Source organism: Podarcis melisellensis, assembly GCF_964234715.1.
Source record: "Podarcis melisellensis genome assembly, chromosome: 3".
In the NCBI taxonomy this organism is placed as follows: Eukaryota; Metazoa; Chordata; class Lepidosauria; order Squamata; family Lacertidae; genus Podarcis; species Podarcis melisellensis.
In genome coordinates, this window is record NC_138530.1 from 97,725,360 (window position 1) to 97,752,170 (window position 26,811).

At 42.4% G+C, this 26,811-nt stretch overlaps 1 protein-coding gene across 6 annotated transcripts in view; it reads left to right on the forward strand.

Annotated features, from left to right (window-relative positions):
- The first annotated feature begins 5,901 nt into the window (after positions 1 to 5,901).
- ARHGEF10 (Rho guanine nucleotide exchange factor 10) overlaps positions 5,902 to 26,811 on the forward strand; it is a 99,918-nt gene continuing 79,008 nt past the window's right edge. For 2 of the 6 annotated variants that reach the window (XM_081905964.1, XM_081905968.1), the window contains exons 1-2: positions 5,902 to 6,025; positions 16,881 to 16,975. In XM_081905964.1, coding sequence (XP_081762090.1) covers positions 16,936 to 16,975 — 40 coding nt within the window. In that variant the 5' untranslated portion in view covers positions 5,902 to 6,025; positions 16,881 to 16,935. Of the gene's footprint in view, positions 6,105 to 6,154; positions 6,273 to 13,179; positions 13,200 to 16,880; positions 16,976 to 26,811 lie in introns of those variants that run through there. The other 4 variants (XM_081905965.1, XM_081905969.1, XM_081905966.1 and 1 more) reach the window with 4 other exon arrangements.

The window sequence follows — 26,811 nt, forward strand, 5'->3', positions numbered from 1 at the left end:
TGATCCCTCTTGATGTTCTGGCTTCTGAGATTCAGAATATTTTTTTTCTTGTTTTCCTCTTCCAAAAACTAGGTGTGTCTTGTGGTCTGGTGCGTCTTATGGAGCGAAAAATATGGTACTTGGTGCAGATGGGGCATGTTGGTCTGGAAAGGGAGCATGTCTAGGATAATGAAAACTATTATTCTAAATCTCCGCTACCTTGTGGGAGAAGAAAATGCTGAGGATTAAACCCTACACAAATTCAGAGACAGTAGGATGGTGTCTTGAATGCCTCCTTCCAGCAACTCCTGCAGCCAAGCCGGTGCCAAACGCTTTGGACCACATAGGCTGAGAGGGGGGTCTTATTGTCCGGACAGCCCAGGACCTCCATATATACACTGCCCAGCCTTCCACCCCAGGAATGTCACAGCAGTTTGACTTCACTCCCAGAGGTGCACTCCATTGTCTCTCGAGGCAGATGGCTGCCACCAATGGACTGGTGGCACATGGTCCCATCAGATTGCCCCACCTGCCAATCTTAGGCACAGCTGCATTCTGCACTAGTGGCAGCTTTTGGAGTGTCTTCAAGGGCAGGTCTGTGCAGAGCGCCTTGTAGCAGTCAAGCAAGGAGGTCACTAGAGCAACGCAACTAAAGCCAGGCTAGCAGGACTGGTGGTCAGGGATGATGGGAGTTTTAGTCCAACAACAGCCGGAGACCTAGATTTGAGAAACCAACCAATATTTCAAATGAAGTATGCTTTTAAATATGTATAATATGTGGGGATGAGGGTTAATTATCAGGTATAATAGGGCATATTATATGTAATTTACTGAAAAGTGGCCTGATGGTGGGGATCTTCCTTCCCGTTGTCAACCAGTTGGTTTAGATTTGTACTTGGCTATGTCCAATTACGGGATGCGGGTGGCACTGTGGGTTAAACCGCAGAGCCTAGGGCTTGCTGATCAGAAGATCGGTGGTTTGAATCCCTGTGATGGGGTGAGCTCCCGTTGCTCAGTCCCTGCTGCTGCCAACCTAGCAGTTCGAAAGCACATCAAAGTGCAAGTAGATAAATAGGTACTGCTCTGGTGGGAAGGTAAACGGCGTTTCTGTGCACTGCTCTGGTTTGTCAGAAACGGCTTAGTCATGCTGGCCACATGACCCAGAAGCTGTACGCCGGCTCCCTCGGCCAGTAAAGCGAGATGAGCACTGCAACCCCAGAGTCGGCCACGGCTGGAACTAATGGTCAGGGGTCCCTTTACCTTTGCCTTTATGTCCAATTACGTTGCATCTCCCCAAACTCTTCCTATGGTGCAAACAGAAAAAGTCCCTACATTTTGGAATGCACACACACGTATCTCAATGCCAGAGGGGTGGGAAAATGGTGAACTGATTCTGCTAACAGTGATTTTAGAATGGCCCATTCTGGAGGTGGAGGGGAGGAGAAATCCCATCTTAATGGATAAAAAGCTGAGAAAGAAATATTAAGGAATGAATCAATACTGCAGGCTCTGAAATTGTTCTGTTCCTACTGGGGAAGGGGGATCCCTGGAACGGAGCCTAATATTGATTGAGAAGCCATGTATAATTTATAGAATTTTATATAAATAGAGTGTATCTGAAGGTCGCCTGCAATCTGACTCTCTCCGGTTGAATGAAAGTTATTCCTCTGGTACACACACACACACACACACACACACACACACACACACTCATTTTAGCTACAGTTTTGCATGTGTCTTGGGTAAATTTGTAGGGTGACAAAACAACTTTAAAGAATTCAGACCCTCCCAGTGTCCCTATTTTCCAGGGACAGTCCTGGATTTACAGAAGACATCCCTGTTCCTGATTTCATCGTAGAATGTCCCACTTTTTCTTAGGATGTCCCTATTTTTATCAGAGAAATGTTGAGTGGTATGGAGTTATGCAACCCCCGAGCCAAGGAGATAAGTAACTATGCAACCTTTAGAAGACATCTGAAGGCAGCCCTGTAAAGGGACATTTTTAAATGTTTCATGTTTTATTACCTATTTATATATGTTGGACTCCACCCAGAGTGGCTGGAGCAACACAGTCAAATGATGAGGATGAGGATGATGATGATGATGATGATGATGATGATGATGATTTATGGAATAGGATGTCCCTCCTTTAGTCAGAGAAATGTTGGAGGGTATAAGAGTTACCTGTCCTATGAGAGTTTTATGGGGCGGTTAGAACATATTTTTAGGAATGTGGGAGCCTAAAAAAGGGACATGATGGGAGCACAATTCTGAAAGTGCCCTAATTGGTGCTTCTAAGCCATGCTTACTCCTAAACCTGAATTGGTTCCCTATGGGGCACCAAATGCTTCCCATAAGTTCTGATTGCCCTGTCAATAAAAAATGAATGGGACTATGGCTTCACTGAAATGCCTTAAGTGGGGGAACGACTTACTATTTGAACCAGTGGTAGGTCTGAAGTATTGTCAGCTTCAGTTAATCTTCCCCACTGACCGTTAAGTCCAGTTGTGGCCGACTCTGGGGTTGCGGCGCTCATCTCGCTTTATTGGCCGAGGGAGCCGGCGTACAGCTTCTGGGTCATGTGGCCAGCATGACTAAGCCGCTTCTGGCAAACCAGAGCAGCGCACGGAAACACCGTTTATCTTCCCACCAGAGTGGTACCTATTTATCTACTTGCACTTTGACGTGCTTTTGAACTGCTAGGTTCTCCACTTACCAGCAAACAAGGACAGAGAACACGGAGCAAGACCTTGTTCTATAAAATGACTAAGGAAAAGTCACTACTTCATGAGTTTGCCTCTGGATTCAGAGCTTTGCGTTTCCCTCCACCATTCCTAAGATTTTTGCTAAGGATCTCATGTGGACTTCAGAGCATGGAATTAACAAAAGGAATTCCACATCAAAGCTTCATGAACTGTGTGTAACCTAGTAGCAGTTCCCTTGCTTCTAGTCTTGTGCAACCTCCATTGTACTCAACTAGTGTGGAGGAAAGATGCTGATCACCAAAGGATTTTGAGGGGATTTATTGATGACTTCTAGTACTATGGAGATGTCTTGTTAGCACTGTGAATTGGTGCCTGAAAGTAATATCGGGCTACATGATGGCTAAAAAAGTACATCTTAATTCATAGATGAGCTCCTGGTCCAGAAGGAGATTTACCACTGATTCAATCTGTTTTGAATGGGGGATGTATTTTCCTTGAAGAATTGGGGTGCCCCTGGATTTGACTTTATACCTGGATAAACAGGTGATGGCCAGGAGTGCCTTTGGCCAGTTAAGCCTGATGCAGTAGCCGTTCCTGAGAAGGTTGGATCTGACCAATGGACCCAGGGAGGATTATGGCAAAGCATTCTACCGGGGGGATTATATTTGAAGAGTCTTGAGGAGTTTATAGGAGCTGCAGTCTGGACCAAAATGGATGAATGCTTGCCTTTGGGGTGATGTTGCAGCGATCCGGCAACAGCCGCACTGGTTACCAGTTTGCTTGGGGCACAATTCAAAGTGTTGGTGATTTACCTTTTCAACTAAAGCTTTCAATAGCTTGGGCCCAGAATCAGAGGGAGTCCTGTCGTAGGGTGGAGGCACAGCCTCTGGGTGGGACAAGAGAGGCCTCAGCAGCTGTGCCCATATAATAGAAGTACTGTTGGCACTCTTACCCCGTTTTTGGACAGAGGCTCTGTGCCCTTAACAGCTGTGGCATGCAAAAATTCAGCAGACACAGCTTTTCTAGCATGGAGGTGTATAACAATAGGAAAAGCACTGCTGCACCTGCCAGGTATTTATTGTGTGTCTGAAAGGCAGAGAACCTGCCAACATAATGGAGGGTGGGAGAGAGATATGTCAATCTGTTATTATTTTAATATCACACAGCACCCCAAAACAGCATAGGAAGCAGTCTTCAATTTCCCTTTGGGCTTTTAGGATTTGGCACAGCAATTATTTTTAACCTAGTTAGCTTCTGCAGCTTTACCACAAGTAAAACATGATTATTTCTGTGCCATCTTTAAAGAGCCAGTGTAGAAACTTTTTTTTTTTAAGTCCAAAACATGTTGCTTCTGAGGCAAACTGATGGAATGTGTAGATGACGTGAGGCATTTTCAGAAGGAGCAGCCCCAAGGAGCCACAATTTAAGAAGGATGTTGACAAGCTGGATCATGTGCAGAGGAGGGCAACCAAGAAGATCAAGGGTCTGGAAAGCCATCCTTACAAGGAGCCCTTGAAGGAGCTGGGTATGTTTAGCCTGGAAAAGCGGAGATATGATAACCATCTTCAATAACCTCAGTGGCATATGAAAGAGGGAACTAGCTTGTTTTCTCCTGCTCCAGAGGGTAGGGCTCAAACCAATGGTTTCAAGTTATAAGAAAGGGGATTCCAACTAAACATACAGAAAAACCTTCTGGCAGTAAGAGCTGTTTGACAGTGGAACAGTCTCCCTTGGGAGGCTGTGGATTCTCCTTCCTTGGGAGGTTTTTACACAGAGGCTGGATGCCCATCTGTGTCCTGGATGCTTTAGCTGAGGTTCCTGCATTGCAGGGGGTTGGACTAGATGACCCTTGGTGTCCCTTTCAATGCTAAGATTCTGGAAAATGCAGCTGTCCCATATGGAGATTGAGCCTGCATCCTCAGCGTGATCAGCATCAGTCAGGGCCAGATTTAGGTTTGATGAGGCCCTAAGCTACTGAAGGTAATGGGGCCCTTTATATGTCCGGCTGTCCTTTGTCAACAACAAATTGTCACTGTTTTTTGTGTTGAATATATGCTATACGGTAATTTATGGACCTAATAGGTATCTAAAGCCATTTGCATGTAACAAAATACAGTGGCACCTCAGTTTACAAACTTAATCTGTTCCGGAAGTCCGTTCTTAAATTGAAACCATTCTTAAACCGGGGCACGCTTTCCCTAATGAGGCCTCCCACCGCCAGTGCCCTTCCACCATTTAGATTCTGTTCTTAGGCCGAGGTAAAGTTTGCAAACCGGGGCACTACTTCTGGTTTTGCAGAGTTCATAAACTGAATCGTTCGTAAACAGGACTGTTCTTAAACCGAGGTACCACTGTATGTATTTTATCAAAGTAATTGTTGAACTGAAATACAATTAAGAAGTATAATATTAATAGTGAAATACAATTAAGTAGTAGTATATTGGGGGGGGGCAAGAGAGTGGGGCCCTAAGCTATAGCTCAGGCATAGGCAAACTCTGACCCTTCAGATGTTTTGGAACTACAATTCCCATCATCCCTAGCTAACAGGACCAGTGGTCAGGGATGATGGGAATTGTAGTCTCAAAACATCTGGAGGGCCAGAGTTTGCCTATGCCTGAGCTATAGCTTGTTTAGCTTTTATACATAAATCCGGCACTGTCTCTAACCAACTGAGCCAAAGCTTCTCTGCTTAAATTTACCATCTTGTTTTTTAAAAAGTGCAACTCCACCTGCTAATAGGGGCTCCCCTAACTTTCCGCCCCACCCGTTGGAGAGGAAACTTGCTAGGAAGAAAACAGACCAGGGATGCTGCGGGGAGGGTTTCCACGCCTAAAATGGAGGCTTTTTAGTTTGTTTGTTTTTTGCTCCATCTGCCTTGCAGGAACAGCGGCCGAGTTGGCCGCGCAAGTGCGTGCGCGCGCCTGGCCTGTTCTCCTCCCCAGCTCCGTCTCTGGGCGACTCTTGACAGCTTCCCGACCCCGCACAGCTGTACAAAAGAGAGCAATTATAGGCGCGTCACGTGGGCAATGTAAGGAATGCGATGGGAGGGAGCGGAGGGCGGCTCTTCCCAACTCTCTCCCTGCGCGTTTGTGGCGCTTTCCCTCGCCAGCGACAAGGGAGGGTGGGGGGGGAAGGACAAAAAAGAAAGACTGGCAGCCGTGGGAGCCAACGGGAGAGCCGCGACTGCTGCCTGCTCCCTCCAATCACGGGGAAGCTGGGGCTCCCAGCTTTGAAGGCTGGGTATCCTGTGTGTGGATGGATGAGCTGGGAAATGCTGTATCCATATTCCGGGCGCGCGCGCCTCTGCGAAGGGGCGTCCGAGTTGGCACCCGCTAAGTGAGGTAAGGAGAAGGAGGCGGCAGGCAGCGCTTGGCTCCTTCTCTCCCCCCGGCCTGAGGCGCAGAAAGAAACGCTGGAAAGGTGAAAAAAAATTAAAAGGGGGTGTTTTTTTGTCGTCGAAGCAAAGCAGGAGTCGAAGGGGCAGGGCTTTGGGAGCTTTGCCTGAGTGGCTCTTTGTGTGCGCCTTTGGCATCTTGGCGGAGAGGGCTTCTTCGCGCGCCCTGGCGAGGAAGAAGAGAAAGGGCTCGTGTAAGCGCAGTGACGGGTCCGGACTCCGAAGCGCTGCTGCGGTGCAACTGCTGCCTCCTTGGCAGGCAGGTGCCCCCATGCCCCATCCCTCCAAAAACAGAACCCTGCATCTTGCTGCTGATTCCTTGCCAGCGAGAAAAGTTGGAAGGCTTGTTTTGTATTGGAGGAGAAGCCTCTCCACCCTGCTCCCTTTCCCTCCCTTTCCCTCCCTCCCTCCCTCTCTCTCTCACCCCACCCCTCTTTGGGATCCCCCCACGGAGAGTAGTGATTCATAAGCTGCGAGTGGGTGTGGAGCTTTCTTCTGGATTCAGAAACCGGTGGTGTCATGGCCAAAAAAAAAAAATCCCTCTTTGCGCACTGCACAGATGCAAAGCGCTTCGTGGCTTTTTTGTTGGCTCAGCAGGTCGGCGAAGAAATGGACTTGGAGGAGAGAGACGCTGTTCGCTAACTGTTGGGATTTTATTTATTTATTTTTAAGTATAAATGTTGGTTTGATGTTATGAAGCCTTAAATAAATGGAAGGGAATCGTGCAATATACTGAGAAAGAGCTTGGAATAATTTGGACTGGAATAGACTGTGCATAAGGAGCTTTTAGTAAATTAGGATGGTATTCAGTTACTCAGAGTAGACCCATTGAAATTAATGAACATGACTAAGCTAGGCCCATTAATTTCAGTGGGTCTACTCTGATCGAAACTTGAATACCACCCATAGGATTTTGTCATTTTTCTACGAGTACGCAGAATTGAATATTAATCTATGCCTAATACGTTAAAGTATATGAAAAAGATATGTGACTATTTCATATTTATAAGTATCTGGATTGCCTATATTACTCAGACAGGGAAGTTTTACAAGGCATGCATTAGAAATTTTAAAAGAGTTTTCTGAGGTTTGATACATGATAGATGACTTACAATGCTGTAAGATGTTTATGTAAACTGACACAAACAAAATAACTTATAAGTCAGGGAGAAAACAATTAATTCTGTTGAATTAAATCTCTGGATTTTAGTTTCATGCACACTTCTCTCTGGCTGCAATCCAGTCGAGAGTTAGGTGTACTGAAGTCCATTGAAATAAGTCAGTTTAAGCGTATTCAACTATGCCATATTGTGGCCCAAGTCTTACTAAACTCAAGACATGCATATAGCTTGTAGAATGTTTATATATAAGCAAGTCCCACTTAACAAAGTGTATCAGCATTGAGTAAACCTGCCTAAGATAGGATTGATGCACACCTAACTGGAATGCCTAGCAGTACCAACATAAGGTGCAAGAACTAAATCAAGACACTCTGTGTTTCTGTCAGTTGTGCAGCTTTAACCAGTTTGTTTCTGCAGAGATGATTAAAGATTGCTTTGTAGTCTGCAAAAAAAAGCTGCTGGCTATAGCATCCTGAAACATGAACTACAGGCATCACCTTAATGGTTGAATAACTTGGTACATGTTGAATTTTAATTTTTTTTTTATGATGGAAGCTGATTTAGAGAGTACTTCCTCTTAAAAGGCATCCTACAAATGCTATAAAATTAATTTATTTATTTCCGCTGGTCACTCACCTGTGTCTAGTATAAACTGCCGAGTCTGCATGAGAAAATCCTCACTTTGATTGCACAGAGAAAATGGGTCACCTCATTCATTCATTGGGCCTGTTTCATTAACTTACTATGTCTCCCTGAACTGTAAGGTAAAGGTAAAGGGACCCCTGACCATTAGGTCCAGTTGTGGCCGACTCTGGGGTTGCAGCGCTCATCTCGCTTTATTGGCTGAGGGAGTACAGCTTCCGGCGTACAGCTTCCAGGTCATGTGGCCAGCATGAATAAGTCGCTTCTGGCGAACCAGAGCAGCGCTCAGAAACGCCGTATATCTTCCTGCCGGAGCAGTACCTATTTATCTACTTGCACTTTGACGTGCTTTCGAACTGCTAGGTTGGCAGGAGCAGGGACCGAGCAACGGGAGCTCACCCCATTGTGGGGATTCGAACTTCCAACCTTCTGATCGGCAGGTCCTAGGCTCTGGCAGGAAGGTAAACAGCTCCCTCGGCCAATAAAGCGAGATGAGCGCCACAACCCCAGAGTTGGCCACGACTGGACCTAATGGTCAGGGGTCCCTTTACCTTTACCTTTACACTACAGTCAAAGTAAATATATTCATTAGCCTTGCTATGTTCCCCCCACTAAGACCTCCTTCTAACAGCCATAAATGACGTGTTCTTTACTGAATTGAGGCTAAGAGCACCAGGACTCTTATTTGCCCAGTGTACATTCTTTAACCTTTCGTGAAGCTAGCAGCTCGATCCTAGGTGTGCTTATTCAGTTGAGTTTGATATGTTGGCAGCTGACTTGCACTTAAAATACTCATGTGGGCAATTTATTCACATGAGCAGTAATGCCAGAGTTGCAGAAGTTGTGATTTTTCCTTTCACGGGAGCAAATAGAGTTACGATATGTGACATTGATGTTGCATTGCTCTCTACTTCTCTTTAACTGCTGGTATAGGATAAGAACCAACTTGCAGAAGTAATGTCTCTGATTTTAATGAATTTACTATGAAGTGTGTGCCGTACTATAGCCATAGCTGACGGGAGCCAGTTGCATCACCTTTGAGTACGATCAGAAAAAAGATGCTTGAAAAGGTGACAAAGTGACAACTGATGAATAATCTGTTCGGCGACATTCCCCCCCCCCCTAATATTTACCCATCACTTGGCACACTAAGCAGTAACTGATGACCCTGAGACATAAAGATTTATATTCAGGGTGGGGAAGTCTGCTAGCCCTAACTATAGAGAAATGTGTTTTGATTACTTAGCCATTCCATTTGAAATCTTGATGCAAATAACTTTAGGAAATGAATGCATGCAAGGTCAATTTGAGAAGAACTACAAAAAACCACTCAGGCTTTTCTCCAGAATACAGTGGTACCTCGGGTTAAGTACTTAATTTGTTCCGGAGGCCCATTCTTAACCTGAAACTGTTCTTAACCTGAAGCACCACTTTAGCTAATGGGGCCTCCTGCTGCCGCCGCGCCGCCAAACCACAATTTCTGTTCTCATCCTGAAGCAAAGTTCTTAACCCGAAGTACTATTTCTGGGTTAGCGGAGTCTGTAACCTGAAGTGTATGTAACCTGAAGCATATGTAACCCGAGGTACCACTGTATAGCTGATCTAGTTGTTTCTTTCAAACTAATATGACCTACATTGCCTTAAAAAGAAGGTGCTGTACTGTCAACAGATACTATTAATAGGTACCTTGCCATATATTGTAATAATAATGCAACTGTAAAACACTGCTACAAATACATTGGCTGCATTAAGACTTCATGCTGAACCATAATTAAGCATTATGTGAATGAGTCTTTGGCATCCAAGCTACACACATGTGTGTGTGTGCGCGCACACACACACACACACCTGTGCTATGGTACAAGTGCAAGGAAGAGATCAGGAGCTTCAGCCTCTATTTTCAGTTTGTTGTGATTTGTAATGTGTAAATGTGAAGAGACTGTAGTTAATATTACCTGTGGTTTAGAGATTGCCCCCCCCCAACCTGGTGTCTTCCAGATCTTTTGGACAACAACTCCAGTCATCCCTAACCATTTTGTGTGTGTGTGTGTGTTGGCCAGATGGGACACATGGGAGTTGGGAGAGCACCAAACCTCCATCTAGAGAACACCAAGCTGGCTCTGTTCTGCTTCAGATAAATAAAATATTTCAGGAAGTCCCAATATGCTAATCCCATTTGCTTCCATAGTTCCTTTGGGGAACGGGATGTACCTGTCAGCGTCCATAATCTTTCCTACATAATTGCCTGTTATAATTTAGGAAAACCAGTCGTTTGTTTTGAGATAAAAAATTACAAACCTTGGATTTCATTATCTCAGTGAAATCCAAGGTTTGTAATACAAGCTGAGCTGAGTTAAAATGATGTATTCAGCATTCCCCTGTAAGCAGCAGAGAGAACCTTCCATCTGGGTCACTTGTCCCTCTGTTTAACTGCTTGGCTGAGTATACTGCCAATGGCATGTTGTGGGTAAAGCGTAGAGACTTGATATATATTTTTGGAGGCTAGATTTACCCGGATGGAGTAAATTAGTTGTGCACCATCCAACATGTTTGCTCAGTGTGATTTGGTCAGTGGCGTAGCGTGGGGGGTGCAGGGGGGGCGGCTGCATCGGGCGCAACATCTGGGGGTTAGGTTAGGGGGTGCAAATCCACGGGTTAGGGGGCGCAAATCCACGGGTTAGGGGGCGCAAATTACTTGCCTTGCCCCGGGTGCTGACAACCCACGCTACGCCACTGGATTTAGTAGAAGCCTGTAGACCTAGTGGTTTTGGAAAGGCAGCCAAGGTTGCTTAGAGGGCCATGAGGAGTTTGATAGAAGTGTAACTGAATCCCCTGGGCTCTTTGGGAAGCTACAGAAAGGCATATTCCAGTGTGTACAAGGAAGGTACAGAGTCTGAGGCAGCTGCAGGGCAGAGCCTGGGTTCGAGAACTTCCATGGCTCTTGAGAACTGTGGAAAGGGTTGCAGCTCAACAAGTGGCAATTTGTAAGTGGGCGGTGGGTGCTTTCAGACATGGGGAGGTTTTGGTGGGGAGTAATGTAAATGACTTGCAGGCTGAGATCTTTCGAGAGGCATTGCTAGAGTTACAGAGATGTTCGTGGCTAAACCTTAGACATGGCAACCGTGAATGATGATATCTACAGTATGGCTCTTGTGCCATAGAATATGTGAGGAGCTGAATTATATGGGCCCGAAGTCTGAGTTTGTGGGTTTGGGATATGTGCTAGATAATGGGTAGGCAAACTAAGGCCCGGGGGCCGGATCTGGCCCAGTCGCCTTCTCAATCCAGCCCACGGATGGTCTGGGAATCAGCATGTTTTTACATGACTAGAATGTGTCCTTTTATTTAAAATGCACGTCTGGGTTATTTGTGGGGCATAGGAATTCGTTCATCCCCTCCCCAAAAAATAATATAGTCCGGCCCCCACAAGGTCTGAGGGACAGTGGACCGGCCCCCTGCTGAAAAGGTTTGCTGACCCCTGTCTAGATCTATGCGACTACATGAATCTTAAGATGTATGTATGGGGGGGGGGGGGAAGCAGGTGGGAGGAACTTCCTTGTGCTGTAAGAATTTTTTTTTTAAAAAAAATTAATTATTGCACTGGGCTCACTGAAGTCCCTTTGTTGGGGCTCACAGTTTCCCTTATAACACACACTCTCTCCTGAATATTTTCACATAAGGGTCCCTTACAGTGCGCTATCTCTTGCCTGAATATTTCTACAATTTAAACAAAAGGCATATTGATTTTGAAAGGGATTAGTCATGTTACCAGAAAATGCTTTGCAGGGTTGGGCTGGAATAGTTGGGAATAAATGTCACAGCATACAGTTTCTGTGTGAAGACAGAGGGGTGATAACCATGGAAGCCAATGATCTTAATATCTTGTAAAGTTTAAAAAGAAATGGAGGTGGGAGGTGAAGGCCATATCACTGATAGTAGAAATACTGAAGTTCAAAGTACTTTGTGTAGGTTATTGATAACCCTTGATAGTACTCTGCAGTACCATCCACCCAGTGTGAGAAGAATAGAAATTTTCAAATAAGTAAACAGTAACCTTGTGTTTATGTGGTGGGGATGTTGCGACTGAACTGGGGATTTCACAGTCTATGCTGTGCCCATTAACAAGGATGCTTGATCAGTTCACACCGGATCAATATAAGAGCAGTGTTTGAGTAGCAAGAAACAGATTGAAGCATAGAGTTGGATTTTGTTGACCTGCTTTGCTAACAGCAGCTACCAAAATAACTCATGCTAGTGCAATGAGATAGTCCCCTCTCTTCTCCCCCCCCCATGTACCCCCCCACTTCACCTAAATCTGCTCTAGGAGGTTGGGAGAACCCCCAGAATAACACATGGGGGGTTGCTAATTTGACCGTTCCACCATCCTGCCTGGCAAGCAGGAATGTTTGCACTGATGGAACGGTCAAATCAGCACAACAAAATAATACTGGAGAGTATTAAATTGAATGACTATGTCAACCACTGCAGGTTTCCCCATTTTATTATTTTTTTAAAAAAATATGAGCTTATTTAAAACAAAGCTGACTTAAACCATGTGTGGGCTTGTAGCATGCCTTCCAGTGCATGTCATCTTGAAAACAATTCCTATTGACTTCAGCAGGATTTATTCTCATGTTGGCCCTGTATAGGACAACAGCCTTATTCAACGTATTCTTGGGGATTTGTAAGAAATACTTGCCTTTATAGAATGAACAAATGTGAATAATGCAAAGTTGAAGTACGCAGCCACAGAAATGTCTGTATATTAGCATAATGCTTTATCCTTTGTAGCATCGATAAAGGCTTTGGGAAGCAGTGAGTAGTTTCAACATAGTGGTTCAAACCTAGGGTGACTGCACAAGCAACACTGTCTTCCATAGAACAGAGGTTCTATGTTTAGAGAAAAATGTTGCAGTTATTTGGTGTATTGTACAAAGCCTTTGCTTCTTGAGGCAAACATCTGGGTATTATGGTAACGTTCAAGGTTATGTTCTGCTTTCTGTTTCTTACTTATGGTAGGAAAAAAGAGGCTTTGAACTATTTTCTAGAGTGATAAAGATTTTTCATGAGCAATTTGTAATAAATAGAAAAACCTTAGCAGAAATATAGCAATGTCCATTATAATTGGCATACGCTGAAGTTCAGGTGGTAACAGATATAAGATTCAAGTCTAATGTAGTATGAACTATGAAATGGCTGAGTTCATATCATTTACTTGCCATATTATGGATGGGATATTTAGGATATTTTTCATAACAGGAACTCCTTCAATTGCTGTATTTTTAAAAGTGGATTTGAAGTGCCCAGATCCATCTGAAGCAGTCATGCAATTTGTGTAAAATAGATATATATTCACAGGTTTGTCTTAAAATTGCACTAGACATTGTATAATCATTAAAATGCAGCAGTTCTGTTTCTAGCATGTAACTATTGAAATAATTGTGCTGCCATCTTTATTTGAACAGCTTGGTGCTTTTCCATGGTAAACCGTGCTCAAAACAGTTCACAACATCAAAAAAGTTTATGTAAGTTTGCAACAGAATTTAAATAGATCAATAGGGTAATGCAAGCATCTCATATTAATTACTTTATAATAAAATTAAACAGCCCACTGATAAGTCATTACATGATCTAACAATAAAAATGCAAGAACGTAATCAAGATAACAGCAAAAAGTTATGGATTTTCAAAACTAGACATTGACATTAGCACCAACCCGTAAACAATGCCCCATCTTGTTGGCTATAGGTACCTTAAAGAGCAGAAGCAGCCTCTGTAAAATAGGGTAAGGAGATGGAACTGAAGAAACTTGAAGCAATTGAAAATGGTGCATGTGCTGCGCCATAGGACTTTGACAGCTGGAAAGCTGTGACTGGTAGGATAAAAAGATGCCACAGAAATTTCAATCGGCAAGGCACACAATGGAAAGCAAGGAGGAAAAAGGATGTGTGCAGTTTTATATACAGTGGTACCTCGGGTTAAGTACTTAATTCGTTCCGGAGGTCCGTTCTTAACCTGAATCTGTTCTTAACCTGAAGCACCACTTTAGCTAATGGGGCCTCCTGCTGCTGCCACACCGCTGGAGCACGATTTCTGTTCTCATCCCTTAAGAAGCTAAGTTCTTAACCTGAGGTAATATTTCTGGGTTAGCAGAGTCTGTAACCTGAAGTGTATGTAACCTGAAGTGTATGTAACCCGAGGTAGCACTCTAGATTGCTTTAGATCCCTTTTTAAATTAAATTTTAAATTTTAAATTAAAGTGATTTTTTTAAAAAAAGATTGCTTAAATGAAATAAATATTATTAAACCCTTAACGCATCTCATTGTATGTTAAGTGGAACTTATTCCCAGGTAAGTATGTACAGTGGTGCCTCTGGTTAGGAACTTAATTCGTTCCGGAGGTCCGTTCTTAAGCTGAAACCGTTCTTATCCTGAGGCGCGCTTTCGCTAATGGCGCCTCTGGCACGCGACTTCCGCTCACATCCTGGGGCAAAGTGCGCAACCAGGAGAAACTACTTCCGGATTAGCGGAGCTCGTTATCCGAAGCGTGCGTAACCGGAAGTGTGCGTAACCAGAGATACCACTGGATAAGATTGCAGCATTAATAAAGGATCATGGCATGATATGTGGGAAAGGGGGGGGGGAGGGACAACCCAATGAATTCTCACAGTAGCAGCCAGCCAGATAGACAGAATGTAGACAAGCAAGTGACCGAGATTTGAGGATTAGCAAGTGGAATAGAATCTGAAGAATTTAACATCATGATCTTAAGCATATTTACAGTGCTATACAGGTAGGTGGGGCTTTGTCCCCAGTAAATACGTTTCCTACGGAGTAGCATTCACACACGCTACCTCCTTCCTGATTTTGTTGCATCTGTAGGATGCTTGTACAGTGGTACCTCAGGTTACAGATGCTTCAGGTTACAGATGCTTCAGGTTACAGACTCCGCTAACCCAGAAATAGTACCTTGGGTTAAGAACTTTGCTGCAGGATGAGAACAGAAATCACGTGGTGGCAGCACGGCGGCAGCGGGAGGCCCCATTAGCTAAAGTGGTGCTTCAGGTTAAGAACAGTTTCAGGTTAAGAACGGACCTCTGGAAAGAATTAAGTTCTTAACCCGAGGTACCACTGTAATGTGTATTGCCGGTGAAGTATCAAACCACACGAGCCACTGTGCCATTTTATGTGACTTTAAAAAAACAACTGGCGTCTGAGCATTTTTCTCTCCAGATTTGTAAGAGTGTTGCAAAAATTAGTGCGGTTGGATGGAACTTATTGTCTGCCTTTGCAGAGAGGCATCTGAACACCCTTGCAATATGGAACAAGTGGTTCTTTATTTTCAATGTATTCAACTTTGAAGATGTTTAATAAAAAAACCCCTCCGCTGTGAACTTCAGCTGTGCATATCCTATTAGAAAGAAATAATAGTCAAAAGGAAAACATTCAATATGAGCCATCTGTGGTGCAAATGCAAAAGTAAAACAGAGTTGCTCATTAGATCTTAATAATAATAATTAATAATGATTTTAATATTTATACCCCGCCCATCTGGCTGGGTTTCCCCAGCCACTCTGGGTGGCTTACAGCATATCTATAAATATAATAAGAACATCAAGCGTTAAAAGCCTCCTGATACAGGGTTGCCTTCAGTTGTTTTCTAAAGACATCAACACTTCAGTGAAGTTGCATTGTTGCATAAGAATTATGTATACATAATACTTCCCTCCACAAGATGGTCACTGCTGAGTAGGGTAATCTGTGTACACATAGGCCTGGTTTTCATGTAACATTAAATCATGGTTTAAATAAACCCTTAGTTAATAATAAATCAAGATTTAGTGTTGCATGTGAATCCAGGCCAGTGACTTAACCATGGTTTATTAACTATGGTTTTAGCAAAAATAAGCCATGGTTTGTTGTTGGCTTACTTGCCTTAACTATGGTTTAACATTGCTTGTGTTAATGTGCGAAGATCACACACATGAATTTGAAATGCCATCTGTTCTTGTAAGCAGGAAGCTGTAGAAAGCCATTATGGCTTTCTGACGTGAACATAAATACACCAAAACAGACTTCACAGTGCATACTTTTTCCTACATGAAAATAGTATGTGGTTTTAATGTGGCATCATGCTGTATGACTTGCTTTGAAAGGGAGGTTCTTTTTCTTACGTCCTATTCACATATGTGATTCTTAGCACACACAGTCAGAAAGAGCTTTTTTGGTAAAGTAATGAAAGAAGCGTTGACGCTACTCTGAAGGGTTCTTGTATGCTCTGGTCTTCTCCCTACAAGAAACTTGGAGAGAAATAATTGAAGACTTGCCCAGTCGTCTTGTTTATCATTGAAAACGGTCTGGTAGCAAGCTACACCACTAAAAGGATTTTACTACGAAAAGAACATGCAAATACAGAGCAAGCGAGCTATAGACTTATGGTAGACGTGTGGTACTTGTGAGTCCCCTCTTTTTTTAGAGAGAGAGAAAGAGGTGTATTTGCTAAAATGTGCAGATCACATTCTCTTAATTGCATATAAGCCCTAGCCATTCTTTGCACATGGAGGGTTAAGGGGAGGGTTCAGTGCTGATGGTGAGTGGTTGCCAATGAGCTGAGGTGGTATTGGGCACTACCATGCTGCATTGTGCAGAGGCCTCTAGTAAGTGGCGCCATGCAGTAACATCTATGCCAGCATAAACAACTGGAGGTCTCCCAGCAACTGCAGCCAACTTGTACCTGCACTATGAAAGCTTACTATCCAGTAGTATTGAGGCAGGAGAGCTGGAATCCCTTGCTCAACTTCAGCCGCTTAGAGTACAGATCTTTGTGTTAGCTTAGTGTTTCTCAACCTGTGCGTCCCCAGCTGTTTTTGGACTACAAGTCCCATCATTCCTAGCCAGTGGTCAGGGATGATGGGAGTTGTAGTCCAACAACATCCGGGGACCCACAGGTTGAGAACTGCTGTGTTGCATCTGACAAACAGGAAATTTCAATAATATTAATACCTGTTTGTTTGTTCTTTTAAAAATGTTTTTCTGCAGGATCATTTAGTGTGTGTTTTCAGAAGGAACCACAATAGAGAGAGTACACAAGAGCATGGACACAGAAGGATTCCCTCCGCCGCCACCACCCGAAGGTAAAAAGAAAGAGAGAAAATCACAATGTTTGCATTGTATTTTAAAAGCCATCTGCTTGTCCTGATTGCGTGCCTGCCTGTTCTTTTCACATTTTCACCTGCACTTACTTTCTGCTGCACAATCCCCTCAATGAATGCATAGGCATAAGGGCCTGCTCATAGCATGTGTTTTGAATATGATGAGATTCCACCAAGCGACTTCCTTCACTGACGCCAGCCTTTAGAGTTGAAGCACTTCTTCTAAAATGGTTTCCCCATTTGTTATGAATTATGCTGTGCTTGGAATTCAGTTCCTGTTATGGAATGTAACAGGGGATTGGGTGTGTGTGTGCGCGCTAAATGCCGAAAGGTTACATATATGAATGTGCAGTTTTGTGATGACAAGAATGCAGCCAACCTATTTTCTGAAATGGAGTTGATATCTTGCAAACACACCCATTCATACTGATTACTTAAGGTATTGCGGTTCAAACATATGTGCTGAGAGGGAATCAGAGAAAGGAATACATGTGTGATAGATGCAGAATTAAGTGAAACATTTTTTTTAAAAAAAAAAATCAGAATATTTGTAAACAGTCAACTCATTTAAAAATATTGAGGTAGTGCACAATTAGTGGCGCTGTGGGTTAAAGCACAGAGCTAGAGATCAGAAGGTCGGCGGTTCAAATCCCCACGATGGGGTGAGCTCCTGTTGCTCGGTCCCTGCTCCTTCCCAGCTAGCAGTTCAAAAGCACGTAAAAGTGCAAGTAGATAAATAGGTACCGCTCCTGCAGGAAGGTAAACGGTGTTTCCATGCGCTGCTCTGGTTCGCCAGAAGTGGCTTAGTCATGCTGGCCACATGACCCGGAAGCTGTACGCCGGCTCCCTCGGCCAATAAAGCGAGATGAGCACCGCAACCCCAGAGTCAGCCACGACTGGACCTAATGGTCAGGGGTCCCTTTACCTTTACCTTTATAACACCGTGTTAATTGGATGTTTCATTCTTGTTTCATTCCAATCCATTGTCTTGAAGTTGCTAGCCACTTCAAGGGCTTAGGAATGAAGCATACTAGATTACCTACCTCCCAGAATAATTGTGAAGATATGCACCTCCCTGACTCCATTGGAGAGAAGCAGGAAACGGGATGCAATAAAATTCTGAGACTCCTAGCTTCCAGTTTCCTAAAAGTGAAAGAGAGAGAGGCACTGACTTTCTTGTTTGTGCAAAGTGTAATCAAAACACCAGTGCTCAGAAGCAAGAAGACAAAGGGCACGATTGAAAAGAAACGATATTGTGTGCACCAAGAAGAACCATATGTGCAAGCCAGAGAACAGTTTCCAGGGCCGTACTGATAAGTCACTGCCCCCCCTTTTTTTTACAAAGCAGCTTTGATTCTCCAGTGATAGCAACTGTTGCTACTGCAACATCCAATAAAGGTACAGCTGCAGTCATGGCTCTTTAAAGTATAATGCATAGCGCTGCGCTGGATTGTAGTTTTAGGGCAAACAGCACAGGAAACCTGAAAAGTTACACTGGCGTTTTTTTCAAAGGGGTGGTATTGGGTTGGAGAGATGGAGGGAGAGATGTTCTGTATAAATGTGTTAGTTACGGTTTAATTAAACATAATTTTAAGAAAGATACACAAAGACCTATTTAACGTTTTTTTCCCCACAGCACATTAATTTACCATGTATCTGTGGAATGTGCCTTGTTCTTATTGTAATGTATGGTCTGTTTTTATGTTCTGCCTTGGCTCTTAATATTTGTAAGTTGCTTAGACTTTTGCCTTTTGGATTAAGTGATTAACAAGTGAAATAAATATAATAATAATAATAGAATCTGTATATCAGAAGGTGACTGCACTTGCAAATTTTCGTTTGTGTCATCTAGGAGCAGAGGTTTGCGTGACTAGCTGTGTTTTGAAAGTTGTAAGAATATTGCCTAAAGTGAGCAGACACAATAAAATGCGTTGTCTGTGCTGCATTTGTTTTGTGAGAAATGCCTGTTTGAGCATAGAGACAGGATGGTTACAAAGGATGATAAAAATGGAGCCAAGGTTTGAGATAAATGAGAACAGCATCTGAATTGTAATTATCAATAGTCTCTTGTTTGGGAAGCTGTTAATAGCTTGTTTGGTGTCTGAAATAGAGCGATGCCTTTCAGAAGAGAAAGTGAGGCAGATCCTGTGGCTTTCCTTTTGGAAAAGCAACAACCAGGGAAAAAAAATCTGTTGAAAGTAAATAATCAATACTGTATTTAAAATTTATAACAGAGAAGGAGAATGGAAAACTTTTTTTTCCTTCGTAGATAATTGCATTGCAATTTGTTCATAAAACTACATGTCTCCAAACTGCGCATTACATTAAATGCCCTTTCACATTTGTGTTTGAGCGTGCACATTTTAAAAAGTCTGCCTTGTGGTTTAGGGTGGAAGGGAATTTTGATCCCTACTCTGTGTCATAAGTCTGACAAAAGTTTCTTCACTAGAATCTATTTGCCCTTAAAACAAGGACAAGGCTTGTACTAGACCTTGACTTCTTCTCCAGGTTATTTCTACAATCTGGATGTAATCCATTCATAACAATATTGACTCGTGTAATTCCCCTTTTATCAGGCAGCCGTGATTATAAAAGATAACAAGCTACTGACAAGTGACAGCTTCAAGCTTAACCACATTGGGAAGGAAACCAAAGAAAACATAAGCATGGCCCAGACAGAGAAAAAGACAGAGAAAATGGATAAAACAAGCAGGGCAGTGAATATTGTTTGGATTAAGCGTGAAACACTGTCCAAGCTCGCACCCAAAGGAGGTCACTTCATTGCTGCTAATGTAGTAGTTTGACTTTACCCACAGAGGTGCACTCCATTGTCTTTTGGAACAGACAGATTCCAACAGTAGCAGGCATGAAGGATGTAAACTGGCCTGGTAAAATTAAGGACAGATTTCACATAAAGTTGCACTACTCCAAAAGTTTTCATTGAGTTGGCACAAAATTTGCAGTTGCTACTTGTGCTTTGTAAAAGCTGCTTTGGTGCAACAAAGCTTCATCTTTATAAATGAGGTCACGCACAAAATTACGCATGAACGATAAATGTGATAAGGGGGAGAGACGACAATGAGATTTCTGTAAACTTTGTTTCTGTGGCTGTGAGGAAAAATAATGGCCGCACTGCTTTCATGGTCTGAGGCTGCTTGACTGCCTTTCTGAATGTAATGCTTCTGAGAAATCCTTATAAAGCCCTAGGATTTAGTCCAAAGTATTGCAGAGCCAATGGGATGTGTTCAGCAAGAGAAAGAGTGAGCGACTTTCCTTCTGTGCGACAGAGCACTTCACTCTTGCTGCCTTCTTAATGCTCCAATTTCTCCTTTGCTGCATGACATTGTGGCCAGAGAAGGAGAATAGCTGAAGATTCACAATGCCAAATATGCTGACTGGTTATGAGATTAGGGTGTATTCTGTCTCTTCATTTATTAATTTTTTAAAAAAGACTAACTGTACAGTGGCAAGTACTCAGGATCACTAGTTTGAGAACACCATTTTGGGACCACTGTGTGGCGATCACACAGGGTCCCCGAACATTTAACGGTCTCTTGATCCCTGTGCCACCACTGTGCTCACTTCCCTGCTGCCACCAACCCGTTACTCTCTGGTAAAACACTGAGTCCAGACAGTTGCTAAAAGTGAACAAAAAAAGGAAGAAGTTTATTTTACAAACATTAACAAGTTTACGGTTTCTCAGATAATATTCCTGTCAGCATCTTAACTTTAGTTTCTTTACCAGCCTAGACCTTCCTAATACCTTCTGACTGATTATCTCAACTTGTTGACTGACTCCTCTTAACAAATTCTCTCCCTCTCTCACACCAGACTAGCCCAACCCACAGACTTATCTTCTCTTTCTCTTCTAATTCCAGACTATCTTCTCAACCACCCTAACTCTAACTCCTCCAAAAAACCTCTGTGCTTAACTTTATACACAGTTAACTTTGCCCCTTGGGTTCCCATTGGTTAGTCATTTTACAATTAGTTAACCCTTTCCTTATGGGCCCAGTATGATGTCACACACCTAGGAGGGCGAACGCCACACTTCTTTCTCAATTGCTCTGTGTGCTTGTTGCCATTTCTGAAGATAACTGCTAGTTCAACACTTTCTCCAGTGGTCTGACTTTGAGTGAGCTTTCTTCAGAAAGGGGCTTGGTATTACTCTCTCTGTTGTGGAAACAGAGCTGGCATCAAGGGTCTGCATAGTGGACATTTGCTGCAGGGAAATGGTGAAGAGCAGTGGCGGTGATTATCTTAATACATAGTGAAAAGGTGGACTCATAGGGGGAGGGGGCCCCTTTCCCCCGGGCCCTTGAAAACAAGGAACCAGTACCACAAGACATACCTTGTTACTGCATTACTCAATTGTGCCTGCATTCAGAAATTTGAGCCAATGGTATAATGGGCAGGGCCTTCAACCATTGCTGAAGAATTTTGAATTAGCTTGCATGTTAATACATGAATAGATGGGTAAACCTCCCACAGAAAAGCTGTCAAAGAGTTGCATGAGTGTTGAAATCCCCAGTATCTGCCTTAGCTTATTTCACAGGATTAGACTTTTGCAGGTTTGTTCCTGAGATAATGGAGCAGGTTTTTGTCTCTGCTGGGATATAAATGGACCTTAAGTTGAATTAAGATGGTTGATGGAACCTTTCAAAACTGCACTGATTTTCTTTCTTTCTTAGAATTCCCAAGCAGTGCCGGGTGTGAGGCTGTCAGTGTAAGGTATTTTGGGAAGAGTGAACAAAGATAACCTATCTTGTGCAAGCAGCAGAGAATTTCTATATTTGCTTGAGTGCTTGTAACACTTCTCCTTGGCAGTCTCTTGATGCTGATTTGCTCAGCTCTGTTACAGCGTATGAGCATTCTGTCAACAGCAAGTTTTGCTTTTGAGCTGTTTTGCTGTGGTTGTCGCCTCAACCCCTTAGGATGTGAATGATAGGATATTTAGCTTTGTGTTCAGAGACAAGTGAAAGAAGGAGCTTTTAAATGGTGCACACTTTAAAAAATCCCTGGAAGTCGAAGGCAAAAGGGCAGAAATTTATAGAGATATTCCTAAATATTTGTTGGACCTTAGAGCCACATACACAGACTTGGCCAAATTGTTAAGATACAACGCAATCCCTTATAGGTGGGAATTTCCTCAAGGTCTGTCATTCACCTATAAAGGAAAGAAGGTAAGAATTAAAACACCAGAAGACCACCAGAAGTTCCTACACGACAACGAGGAGGACCTCCAAAAGAGAGCCGTAGATTCTTGGCCTCCACCACCGGGATTACCACCAGGATCCATACCATCTGGAGGCGGCCCGGCACCACAGCTTCCGGAAAAGGACGATAAACTAGATACCCAACTGTGATACCCAAGAAGTAAACCGGGATGTCTCTACAGCTTCTTAGTTGGAATATAAATGGCGGGAATTCTCCAGAAAAACGCAGAAAAGTATTTCATATTTTGAAAAAAGAACAATTGGACATTATTTGCCTGCAAGAAACACATGTGACAAGACTCCATAGAAAAGTGCTAATCAACAAAAGGTTAGGCCAAGAATTTATTTCATCGGATAAAGTTAAGAAAAGAGGAGTGGTGATTTATGCAAAGGAGAGCTTGTCCCCAAAATTTGTATTTAAAGACGAACAGGGCAGAATTTTGGCAATTGAAATCCAGACACAAGGTGAAAAGTTTTTAATTCTAGGAATCTACGCCCCAAATGATGGAAAATCGGAATTTTTTAAGAAGCTGCACGAGACTATGCTGGACTATTTGGACTATAACAACATTATCATGTTGGGAGATATGAACGGTGTCGCCTCAGTGAATATGGATAAGTCACAAAGTGCTAATATAACGAAAGATGGCAGGCTTCCAAAAACCTTTTTTGAAATGACTGACAATTTGGATTTGATCGACATATGGAGGATCAAGAACCCTCTAGGGAAAGAAGGAACTTTCTTTTCTGAGGCCCATATGACATGGACGCGAATCGACCAAATATGGATAACTAGAGGGCTGGCACCTAAGACCAGAAAAGTGGAAATCTGCCCAAAAACCTGCTCCGACCACAACGCCTTGAGAACGGAATTGAGACTAAATACAACCGGATCGTTCAGATGGAGAATGAACGACGCCTTGTTAAGGGATCAGGAGATTGTTAAGAAGGCCCAAAAAGTTTTAAAGGACTATTTCGAAATAAACTTAAAGACAAATGTGGAAAAAAGAATAATTTGGGACGCAAGCAAAGCAGTGATAAGAGGGTTTCTAATACAACAGAACACGATTAAAAAAAGACTCTGGAATGAAAAGAAGGAGAAGATCTTGGAGAAAATAAGAGAAGGAGAGAGAAAACTGAGATCCAGGCCTAAATCAAAGGAAGTATTGAGAGAAGTGAAGTTTTTCCAGGCACAATACTCGAAACTGATAAATCAAGAGGTGGAATGGAAAATTAAACAAATGAAACAAAGATCCTTCGAATCTGCAAACAAATGTGGAAAATTGTTAGCCTGGCAGTTGAAAAAGAGACAAAAACTTAACACAGTCACAAATCTAGAGATTGAAGGGAGAATGGTTCAGAAACCCGATGAAATTAGAAGGTCCTTTCAGAGATATTTCAAAGAACTCTACTCTCAAAGGCCACAAAAAAGCTTAGAGGTGGACCAATTTGTTATAACTAATGGATTACAAAAAATACCCCAGGAAATGAGAGCAACCCTGAACTGTAATATTACAACCCAAGAAATTGAATGCGCCATTCAGAACCTCCAACTGGGCAAATCTCCGGGACCTGATGGGCTTACTTCCAAATATTATAAGGTACTGAAGGACTCATTGACACAACCATTGCTGGAAGTTTGTAACCAGATTATGGAGGGGAGGAAGGCACCGGAAACGTGGAAAGAAGCTTTCATCACGTTGATTCCAAAACTAGAATCTGAAAAAACTCAACTTAAAAACTACCGTCCTATCTCACTCCTAAATGTGGATTACAAAATTTTTGCAGACATTTTGGCAAGTAGGTTTAAGAAAGTCTTAAATGAAGTGATTCATAAGGACCAAGCAGGCTTTCTCCCTGGTAGGCATTTATTTGACAACACAAGAAACATCATTGACATTTTGGAGTTTTTACAGATTAATTCAAACACAAGAGCGGTGTTGATTTTTATTGATGCGGAGAAGGCCTTTGACAACATTTCTTGGCTGTTTATGAAGAAAAATTTGGAAAGGATGGGAGTAGGGCGGGGGTTTGAAAATGGAATAGAAGCAATTTATTCAGAACAAAAAGCCAAATTGATAGTAAACAACGTGGTGACAGAGGAGTTTAAAATTGAAAAAGGGACACGACAGGGGTGCCCTCTATCTCCTCTGTTGTTTATTTCAGTCCTGGAGGTGCTACTGAACATGATTAGAAATGACCGGTTGACACAGGGAATTGTGGTCGGAGAGAAACAATATAAACTGAAAGCTTTTGCAGACGACTTGGTATTAACATTACAGGAGCCAGCCTCTAGCACTAAAAGAGCGTTAGAATTAATTTCTGATTTTGGTCGGGTGGCGGGATTCAAGCTGAATAAACAAAAAACTAAAGTTCTAGCAAAAAACTTGACAACTACTGAAATAGAGGAGTTCAGAAAAGAAACAGAACTAAATGTGGTTAAAAAAGTAAAGTACCTAGGGGTGCACTTGACCTCCAAAAATTTGAATTTATTTAAGGATAACTATGAGAAATGTTGGTCAGAGATAAAAAGAGATCTGGAAACATGGTCAAGATTAAAACTTTCCTTGCTGGGCAGAATAGCTGCTATAAAGATGAATGTATTGCCGAAAATGCTATTTTTGTTTCAGTCCCTTCAGGTCGTGGATAAGGTGGAATGTTTTGGAAAATGGCAGAGGGATTTATCTAAATTTGTCTGGCAGGGCAAAAAGCCCCGAATAAAGTTTAAAATACTAACAGATGCGAAAGAAAGAGGGGGGTTTGTCCTGCCGGACTTGAGGTTATATTATGAAGCTGCAGCCCTCTGCTGGTTGAAGGATTGGATTCTATTGGAGAACACCGACGTCCTTGACCTGGAGGGATTTGATAATGCTTTTGGGTGGCATGCATATTTGTGGTATGACAAGGTTAAAGTTCATAAATTGTTCAAAAACCATATTGTCAGAAGGGCAATTTTCATGGTCTGGTCAAAATATAAAGACTTATTGGAGAGTAAAACTCCGAGGTGGCTCTCACCGATGGAGGCCAAAGCACGTAAAAGACTCAATATGGAGGCCCACTGGCCTAAATATTGGGAAATAATTGAAAAAATTGGAGATAAATGGAGGTTACAGAGTATGGAAAAGTTAAAAAACAAGGTGCGAGATTGGTTGCATTATGCTCAAATCCAGGAAGTTTTTAAAGCAGACAAAAAAGTGGGTTTCCAGGAGGAAAAATCGAAACTAGAAACAGAGTTGCTTGAGCCAAAATCTAAGCTAATTTCGAGAATGTATAACTTGCTGCTTAAATGGAACACACAGGATGAGATTGTCAAATCCTCTATGATAAAGTGGGCACAGGATTTGGGGCATAACATTATGTTTGAAGACTGGGAAAGGTTATGGAACACCGGAATGAAATTCACGGCATGTACTGCCTTGAAGGAAAACATTATGAAAATGATATACCGGTGGTACATGACCCCAGTCAAGCTTGCAAAGATATATCACCTGTCCGATAATAAATGTTGGAAATGTAAGGAAGAGGAAGGGACATTTTTACACCTCTGGTGGACCTGCCCGAAAGTGAAGGCCTTCTGGGAAATGATACATAATGAACTAAAAAAGGTGCTGAGATTCACCTTACCTAAGAAACCGGAGGCCTTCCTTCTGGGCATGGTAGACCAGAGGATGGTCAAGAAAGATAGAACTTTCTTTATGTACGCTACTACAGCAGCGAGGATTCTGTTGGCAAAGCACTGGAAGACACAAAATCTACCCACATTGGAAGAATGGCAGACGCAGCTGATGGACTATATGGAACTGGCTGAAATGACTGGCAGAATTCGAGACTCGGGAGAAGAAGAAACGGAGGAAGTTTGGGAAAAATTTAAGGACTATTTGAAAAAGCATTATAAGTTGTATGAATGTTAAAAAATGCTCCTCTCTAGGAAGGTATAGCTTCAGTATCGGCAAATTTCTGAATTGATAAATAAGACACTATAAGACAGAAGTGAGGTAACGAAATATTTTTATTGTGTGGAAATTAAAAATTAATGCAATTGTATTGAAATGTTCACATCAGATAACACGATAAAATGGAAGATATATTGTTATGTATAAAACAAGTTAACAAATTGCTGAGGTTTTGGTTACACAGGGAATGCAGTGCCCGGGAGATGGGGGGAGTCCATTGGATTCATGGAAGTATGTATTTGAAAGTGGAAATTTGTTTATTAAAAACCTAATAAAATATTTATTAAAAAAAAAAAAATGGTGCACATGAAAACTTAGCCATTTAACATGTCACACCAGCTAGATAATGAAAATTATTTTAGTATTTAAGTGGAAAAATAATGACCTTCCTTTCTTACAGTGTGTTAGAGGTGTCACTAACAGGCATGCTGAGTCAACGTGGTTCAGGAAACAGAATATATAGCAAGAAAGCTTATTGCTTTGACAGTCTGAACAGTTGAATAGTGTGAATTTTTGTACAGGAATTTTTCAGAGCGTGTCCAAGCTGGTAGAGTGTCTGAGAAAATCTTACATAATAATTAGATTTTCTAAGATTTATGTGGGTTTCCCTTGACCTCTTCTTACCTTCAAGTTAAATAATCTTGTTTCT